This window comes from Castanea sativa, chromosome 1, assembly GCF_040712315.1.
Source record: "Castanea sativa cultivar Marrone di Chiusa Pesio chromosome 1, ASM4071231v1".
Taxonomy (NCBI): domain Eukaryota; kingdom Viridiplantae; phylum Streptophyta; class Magnoliopsida; order Fagales; family Fagaceae; genus Castanea; species Castanea sativa.
This window is the reverse complement of record NC_134013.1, coordinates 68,893,837-68,902,699: the sequence shown is the minus strand read 5'-3', so window position 1 is coordinate 68,902,699 and position 8,863 is coordinate 68,893,837. Positions and strand designations below refer to the sequence as shown.

At 34.0% G+C, this 8,863-nt stretch overlaps 1 protein-coding gene across 3 annotated transcripts; it reads right to left on the bottom strand.

Annotated features, from left to right (window-relative positions):
- Window positions 1–749: 749 nt before the first annotated feature.
- On the bottom strand, window positions 750–6,017 carry LOC142644079 (WAT1-related protein At5g40230-like). 3 transcript variants are annotated; one of them, XM_075818760.1, is made up of 8 exons: window positions 5,810–6,017; window positions 4,784–4,849; window positions 4,159–4,272; window positions 2,158–2,395; window positions 1,717–1,875; window positions 1,491–1,639; window positions 1,195–1,322; window positions 750–1,091 (listed from the first exon to the last, which is right to left on the bottom strand). In XM_075818760.1, exons 1-8 carry the CDS (start codon window positions 5,998–6,000, stop codon window positions 1,054–1,056), a joined length of 1,083 nt encoding a protein of 360 aa, XP_075674875.1. In that variant the 5' UTR covers window positions 6,001–6,017; the 3' UTR covers window positions 750–1,053. The 3 variants fall into 3 exon arrangements, with proteins under 3 accessions (XP_075674875.1, XP_075674881.1, XP_075674886.1); XM_075818766.1 differs by having other exon boundaries at window positions 750–987; XM_075818771.1 differs by having other exon boundaries at window positions 4,784–4,844; window positions 5,810–6,010.
- Window positions 6,018–8,863: the final 2,846 nt, after the last annotated feature.

The following is an 8,863-nucleotide window of genomic DNA, read 5'->3' as shown; positions in this document are numbered from 1 at the left end:
GAGCTCATGTGATTCCTTTATCTTCCTTGCCTCATGTTGATACAGAAGGTGTCATTTTTTCTGAGCCTAAAGCCAAGGAGGATGAAGAAAATTCATAACAAAGCCATCTCTTATGTCATGGTTCTTTGGCAAGGTACCCCTGTAGAAGATGCCACTTGGGAGATCTTGCATGCTCTTCAAAAGCATTACCCTCAACTTGTAGGCAAAATTCTCTGAAGGGGAGGGTAATGTCAAGTAGCTAGCTTGAAATGCTGAAAGAGCAGTGGGTTCTACAAAACAGTGGGTTTTGCACTAGTAATATTGAGTGATGAGTGACTGCATTTATCAGATGGAATGATTAGTAGTGATTTTTTGATGAGCTGTCAAGTGATAAGATGTTAGTTATAGAGTGTGACAGTTAGTTAGTCATCAGTCTGTTGAGTTAGATACTAGTAGTTGAGTCGTGGTTGAGTTGTATTGGTTCTCATTGGCTAATGCCATTGCAAGAATTGTCTATCAATACTTGCAATTGATACATTGACCAACATATCTGAAATGTAGTGCAAATTCCTTTATCATTCTCCTTCTTTGTTATATTGACTGTAGTCTGTAGAGTGACAGCATTTATTGGATGGAATGATCAGTAATGATGCTGTGATAAGCTGTTAAGTGATAAAGATGTTAGTGATAGGGTCGCAGTGTGACAGTTAATTAGTTAGTTGTTACTTTTTAGTCAGTTGAGTTAGTTATACCAGTAGTTGAGTTGTGGTTAAATTGTATTGGTTCTCAATGGCTAATGCCATTGTAAGAACTACCTGTAAATACTTGTAATTGATTTATTGACAAACATACAAGAAATGTAATTCAAATTCCTTCCTCATTCTCAATTCTTTCTTCTATTCTCCCTACTTCTTGGAGGGTGACAACTTTGAACCAGTCAATCACTCTTCCTTGTTCTTCAATAACCTCACTCCCCAACCACTACACACTCATTTCTTCATCAGCAACCTAAGAAGCTCATTTCAAAAATAAAACAAAAGAAATGATTAATTGCTGATTGTAGGTACTCAGATATCAACCCAGATCTTTAGCCCTTCTGAGGTGCACTTTTACTGTAAAAGCAAAAATATCATTGAGGTATTGGATTGCAAGTAGCTCAGTGCTATTCAATCTTTAATCAGCTAGTATTCACCTGCAAATATCTGTTCTACATACCTTCAAATTTGTGGCTATTCAACAAAGGGGTCTTATCATCAGATGAAGATCCCAAGCTCAATTCCTCTTTATGTTTTGCCCATATGACAGCATAAAATCCGATTGATAATATTATTGCTCCAATGATGCTGCAACATTAGGAAGAAAAGAAAAAATGCCAATGGACTGTGAAAATTAGCTGATCTTTTCTTCTTGATAGAGTACTCTAATTGGTATTTTAGTCTGGGGGAGAAGGTAATTTGTGTTTCGATACATGTGTAAATGTGCATTTTGATGAGATTGAGAGATATATATACCTCCCAAGATAGAGAGCATCACCAAGGAATATGACACCCATAGCAGCTGCAATGATTATTGACAATGGCTTAAAGATTGAAACATACACAGGCCCCTTCAAGTGCAAGACCCATGCGAGAACAACACCGATGGATGAACCAAAGAATCCCTGATTGGGGAGAATGAAAGTTAGATATTATCAATAACTTCTGTCATTTGGTATTGTCCATGTTTCTTGGATCTTACCGAGTATATTATGGTGACCAATGCTACATCAGGCCTTAGTGTCCAAGCACGCAAGTTTCCTTCTGCCATTAAACATACTGGTGCAGATATAATTGTTCCACACAAGGCGTATAAGAAGACCACTACTATCTCTGCTGGATATATTTTCATAACTTGGGTCTGTAAAAAATTGCAGAGAATTCAATTTTAGCTTCTCTTAATTCTTTGTCTCATAATGTCATGAGACAAGAAAAGTATTACTTACATTCGTGCTATATATAGAAAGGACTAATCAAGTTACAATCAGGGCTACTCACAATCATTTATATAAGCCAAGCCAAGCTCTACCTAGTAAACTCCCAATGTGGGACTTGGCACATGCCCACACATAACACAGTCATACAATCCAATCCAATTTAATCAAATCCATACTTTGAAGTATCACCTATCACATAAAAGTACCTGAACAATTCTCCAGCCTGAAAACAGAAGGTTCTCAATAGCAAGTAAAAGGCCACCTAGCACCCAATTTGTTTCTGATGTGCCTCGTGGAGAATGAAGTGAAAGAGATGGTGATTGAGATGGAGATATGATTGCAGGGCCCTTGTAGAAAAGCACTATGAATGCTCCTGATATTGATAGTAATGTGCCAATGATTTTAGCCTGAGTGATTGAGCTTCTCAAGGCTAGATTTTCCATTCTTTTGAAGAACAAATAAATATAAAGGAAAGGAAGAAAATTTAGTGATAGTAATCAGCAATAAATGTGTTCATGACACTCAATGATTAAAGCATAGGCGTAATCATTGTACTACGGTTATACATGCTAGTATCTATAAGGAAGAGGTGGGTTTAAGAAGTTTAAGTTTTATCACAAAGCATAAATGTATACATAAATGCTCAATAATATGTCAAGAAGCAAGGCAATGAGCGCATGACCTCCTGCACTATCTTTATATATTAGACCTTCTCCACTTTGTAATTCTTTGTACCATCTTTGATATGCAATCAATCACTCTACCGCTCATTTAAAAAATTAAAAATTTGCAAGTTCAAAGGCGTTAAATCCATAGTGGTTCTGGTTAGTTATACAGAAATTGCTGGTTTATGTATATGAAGCTCTACATTAAACTATTTGGATCCCTTTCTAGAGAAGTTTCTGTCATCAACTTAGATTGCAGAATTCTTGGGGAGGCAAGATTTCATGCTCGAGAAGCAACCGCAACTTTCTTGAATATCTCATCTCAGGGGCTTCTGCCTAAGGGCCTGAGATGTTTTGTATATTTTGGCAACCTGTTCTATGTTTGGGTTTTCTTTGTTTTGTTTTGTTTATTTATGTAATAGACTAGTGTATTGTCTTATGTAATAAACAAAAACCACGCTATTGCCGCGATCCTCATTTTATGAACTAATTGAGTTCCTCACAACAAAAGTCACTTCACAAAAGGAATAAACAAATGCATAAAAAAATTGGGCAAATATCATCACTCCTAATCACTTTCGGGAAAGCAAGCTCTATTAATTAAGATCATCATTAAAATAATGATTTAACAAATTTTTTTTTCTTTGTTGTTCCTAAATTAATGAGTGCATTTTAGTAGGTAGGGAGGATGAATGATTATTTATTTTTTAAAAAAATTTAGGGGCAAATGCATAAAAAAAAGGAGCCAATATCATCACTCCTAATCGCTTTCAGGTAAGTAGGCTATATTAATTAAGATCATCATTAAAATAATGATTTAACAAATTTTTTTTTGCTTTTTTTTTTCTTTGTTATTCCTATATTAATGAGTGCATTTTAGTAGGTAGGGAGGATGACTGGTAGATTATAAGTGTGTAAACAACTCTATATGTATCGAGGACTTCAGCCACTTGAAAAGAACCAAACTATGAGTGGTAGTACACAATACTTTGCAAAAGTATATTATTTAATTTTTAAAAAATTTAGGGGCAAATGCGTAAAAAAAAAGGGGGCAAATATCATCACTCCTAATCGCTTTCGAGCAAGCAGGCTATATTAATTAAGATCATCATTAAAATAATGATTTAACAAAAAAATTTCTTTTTCTTTTTCTTTTTCTTTGTTGTTCCTAAATTAATGAGTGCGTTTTAGTAGGTAGGGAGGATGAATGGTAGATTATAAGTGTGTAAACAACTCTATATGTATTGAGGACTTCAACTACTTGAAAAGAAACAAACTATTAGTGGTAGTACACAATACTTTGCAAAAGTATATTATTTAATTTAAAAAAAAAAATTAGGGTCACAATTGCAACACACTACAAATTTTAGGGACCATCAAAACTTAAAAGCCTTGTAACTTAATTAGCAATTCCTCGGATTTCTAATGGAAACGTTCATGGTTCAAATCCCTCCTCTTTAACTATTGAATTATAAATAATAATAAAAATTAGGTAAAAAAATTACTTGAGTGAAGTTGCTGATCAGAATGAAGAAGAAAGACCTGAAAATAACAGCAAGTATGTAGGTAAAAGCCGGTGAGAGGTTGCTGATGGCTGAAGCAAGAGTCGGTGAACTGTATTCTATTCCTTTATAGCCACACAACTGAGCTATAAACCTGCATACCCTCCCAAACATAAAAAGATATAAGCATAAGACCAAAATACACATTTCAGACACTTATTTTGGAGTTATGTGTTACAACTATTTGGACAACTGAGTCATTTAAAATAAAATCTCATATTTCCATGGGTGGCAATTTAGTCATTGCAACCATTTGATGGGTAATCACATTATCGTTACACTGTAATAATCTTACATTCCCGTAAATTATGAACAGCCAACACATCCCACATTTCTTGGAAGTTGGAAGCTGGTATGATTTGGTTACATCAAGTGAACCAAATGAACTCGAACAAATCAATGGATTTCAGTTAGCTCAACTCATAAAATCTTCATTGAACAAAAGATTTGGAGTTCAAATCCTACCTACATCATGAATCAATTGGTATTTTGGCATGATGATAAAGAGTAATCATCATAGAGCAAATGACATAAATTGAAATTCTTTCGTATCTATCAAATCTAAAATCAAATTGCAAGAGCTTTTCTGTGTAATACATCCTTACGCAATCAGTACAAGTAGTAAAATTCTATTGATGAGAGGCCACTTGATTGTAGGAAGCCCGGCTGTTCTACATGTATGAAGTAGCATTTTTGTTAATATTCCATCAAATATTCTATAACTAAATACATCGTCAAAACCTGGAAAATGATTCTTTCCAAATTAGTTTGGAGAGACACTCTTCAAATTTTTCTTATATATTTTTATTGGGTGTAAATTTTGAAAATCTAACAATTAGATTATATGTTCTAATTATATTATTCATACTTGTAAAATTTCAAAAAGATCAAATACCAATATCTATGTCATTAATGATATGTTTAAATTTCAAGTTTTTATGGTAAAATATTATACATAGAAAATAAGTTTATTGAACGAATAGTAAATAATATCCAATTTGAATGAAATTTGAGATGATGTAAAAACATAAAGAACATGCAATCTAAAAGTTAAAATTTCAAAATTAACATTCAATAAAAAGATACAAGTAAAATTTGAAAGGTTTCTCCCCAAATAGTTCTGAAAGAAACTTGTCCTCAAAATCTCGATGTAAAATCATAATGTAAATGATATGAGAATGTGAAAGATATTGAGAATATAAATAAATAAATAAATAAATATATATATATATATATATATATATATATATATATATAAACCTCGTTGTTTTGGATAAGTTTTATTTAAACCTTATAATTTCAAATACTTTTATTTAACACTCACAGTTTCATATGATTTTAATTAAAAGTTATAATTTTATATGGTTTCATTTAATCCTTATGGTTTAAAGAAATTTCACCTCAAACCTTATAATTAAAAATAAAATTTACCATTAATGAGATTAAACAGAATTTGTGATAGAGGGTTTAAATGAAATGTTTTTTTTGATTTTTGGAAATTAAGAAAATAAAATAAAATTTGAGGTTTGCATAAAATATTTTGAAAGTTTAAGTTTGAAATAAGTTTGAAAATATAATTTATCGAGTATTTGTTTCACTAATATTATAGAAATGGAAATCAAGAGACATACCCACGAAAGATGAAGGCCAAAGGGAGGAGAACAAGAGTACCAATGGCAGAGGAGTAGAGAATAAAGACATAGAAGCCCAGTCCTTTCAAAGTGGATGCTTTGTATAAGATGTTTAAGCCAACGTTTATGCACTCTGTTGCAACCATGGCTGAAAATGGAAGAGCATCCTTGTAACACTTTCTCCATGCCATCTCTCTCTCTCTCTCTCTCTCTCTCTCTAATGATTTCTATTGACTTTGCATCCCTCAGTGGTTATTTTATAATGTCATTCTCCTCGTACAAATTATTGGTTTTGCTTTCAATGAATAGTTATATGCTGACGTTATTAGTTTTTGTTTTCTATTGGTGGAAGGTATGGTTGATTGGTTGGTGGACTTGAGGTATGATACCTGAAATTGGGTGTATTTAATAAGACTGAATTCTATGAATATGAGTTTTGTTAAGTCTATTTCGACTCCCACACGGTTGTTTATTAGGTGGATCTTGAGTTTGTAAATGATTATAAGTATTCCGATAGCTATTTTTTTTTTTTTGATGAGTATTCCGATAGCAATTTGATTGGTCCTTTTGGTGTATAAGGGCAAGCCTAATATTTGACGGTCAACAAAATTGTTGTTAAGCTTTATTTAACCATGCTAAGGTCATGTCCTACACGCGTTCCAATAATGAATTCCCTGTACTCATATCATTATATTTGTGGATTTTCTTCCTTTATGATGCTTTAGAGTTTAGATGGAATCTTGGCAACTGATTGTATCTGCATGCTTTATCTCTTAGTGGTTCTCTATACTTCTTTATGGGAATTGCTTTCCGAAAGAGGGATTCCTTATGATATTCGTTATATAGTTTCTTTTAGCCAATATGGAACAGGTGCTTAATGGTTCTATTAGTATTGGTTATGAGGACACCCCCTTGTGGTGTGGTGCGTTGATAGGAGTTCCAGACTGGATCACACCTTCGGATGTAGGAGGTGCCTGGTTCAAGTCATGCGCTTCACAAAAATGGTACACCACGACGTGAATAGCCCTAACACACCCTATGAGTTCTGCGGGTTCAAATGGATCGGGTCAATGATCTTACACATGAGGCCCTTTTTTGTTCATCAAAAAAATAAAAGTATTGGTTATGAGGACATAGTCTGCAAGAAAGAATTGTCTAATGTGCTGTCACTTAGTGTTCAGCAGAGATTATCAGGAAGTGCAAATCATTGTTATTCACTTATTCATAATATTTCATCACTTAAAATAGCACAAACTTTTCTTTGTTTGTTTTAAACAATTAATTTGTTCCTCTTTTTCCGGATATTTTCTAAAGTATCCATATTCTTGATCTAAACCATTAGAAATGTGGATTCCATTTTAAATTTTATTTTTCACGATTACATTAGCAAAATAATGCTATGCTTTACCAAGAATCCTTCTCTATAATAAGTGGCATGAACTTTATCATTACTCATTTCAACGCCAAGTGACCATTAGTTTTCCTTTTTATTTTACCATTTTCACGGCTTCTGACATTATATTTTTTAGATTCATGAAACAGATTTCAGTCAAGGATGGCATTCAATCTTTGACACTTGCTGAATTCTCTCTCTCTATCACACAGACACGCATGTATGTTTTTGTAGGTTACTCGTTTGAACGTTTGACTTGTCAAGAATTGGAAGACCCTATCTGTAGGTTAGAGAGCTGCAACAATGACTAAGAAATTTTATCTTGGATATAAGCAGCATGTCCTCTCTCTTTTTTTCTCTATATTCAAGCCCACAAGCAGGGAAGTGGTAGTCCATAACCACTCATGCTCTGTCGTAAATTGGAAAAATGTAATTTTGTTTTCTTTACTAAGCATGACTTATCTGCAAACAAATCTGGAAATCATTCAGGGGGAGCTACAACCACTGGCAAGAACATCAACTTCAGTCAGTGATTGCCAATGATGATGACAAAGGAACCAAGGCAACTTTCCTCTGTTTAGTCATTAGTGCTATCTTTTGTTTTAGTTAGTTGGTCACTAACTATAGCCTGAAATATTGGCTTAATGTGATTGTCCTAAATTATGATGGAGTACTATGGGCCATTCCAGGTAATTTAGAGAGTAGGCTAAGTGGCTTATGAGTTGGACTTACTCTCTCATTCTCCAGATTTTCGTATGTCCTCTTTGAAGCCAAAATTGGGGGTTGATGTGGCTTATTTACCTGCCTTGCCTCATGTTGATACAGAAGGTGTCATTTGTTCTGAGCCTAAAGCCAATCTACAAAGGAGGATAAAGAAATTCATAAGAAAGCCGTCTCTGAAGTCATGGTTCATTGGCAAGGTACCCTTGTAGAAGATGCCACTCGGGGGATCTTGCATACCCTTTAGCAGCATTATGCTCACCTTGTGGGCAAGGTGCTCAAATGGGAAGGGTAATGTCATGTAGCTGGCTTGAAACGCTGAACAGCAGTGGGTTCTGCACAACAGTTTGTTTTCAACTTGTAATATGGACTGTTGAGTGACAGCATTTATCAGATGGAATGATCAGTAATGAGCTGTTAAGTGACAAAGATGTTAGTGATAGGTTGTGACAGTTAATTAGTTACTTGGTAGTCTGTTGAGTTAGTTATACCAGTAGTTGAGTTTTGGTTGAGTTGTATTGGTTATCATTGGCTAATGCCATTGTAAGAATTGCCTGTAAACACTTGTAATTGATCCATTGACAAACATACATGAAATGTAATGCAAATTCCTTTCTCATTCTCAAGTCTCTTCTCTTATTCTGTCTACTTGGAGGGTGACTCCTTTGAACCAGTCAATCACTCTCCCCTGTTCTTCAATTACCTCGTTCCCCAAAACACTACACACTCATTTCTTCATCAGCAACCTAAGAAGCTGATTTCAAAAACAAAACAAAAGAAATGATTAATTTCTGATTGTAGGTACTCAATATCAACACATTTATACCCTTCTGGGGTGTGCTTTTACTATAAAAGCAAAAATACCATTCAGGTATTGGATTGCAAGTAGCTCTGTGCCATTCAATCTTTAATCAGCTAGTATTCATCTGCATATATCTATT

Bases quoted from the DNA above. Each gene is read 5' to 3' on its own strand.
- LOC142644079 (XM_075818760.1), bottom strand. From the start codon at position 6,000: ATGGCATGGAGAAAGTGTTACAAGGATGCTCTTCCATTTTCAGCCATG. The intron at 4,850-5,809 runs GTATGTCTCTTG...TCATACATGTAG, and splicing joins TTGGCCTTCATCTTTCGTGG to AACAGCCGGGCTTCCTACAA. The intron at 1,092-1,194 runs GTATGTAGAACA...TTGCTTTTACAG, and splicing joins GAATAGCCACAAATTTGAAG to TAAAAGTGCACCTCAGAAGG.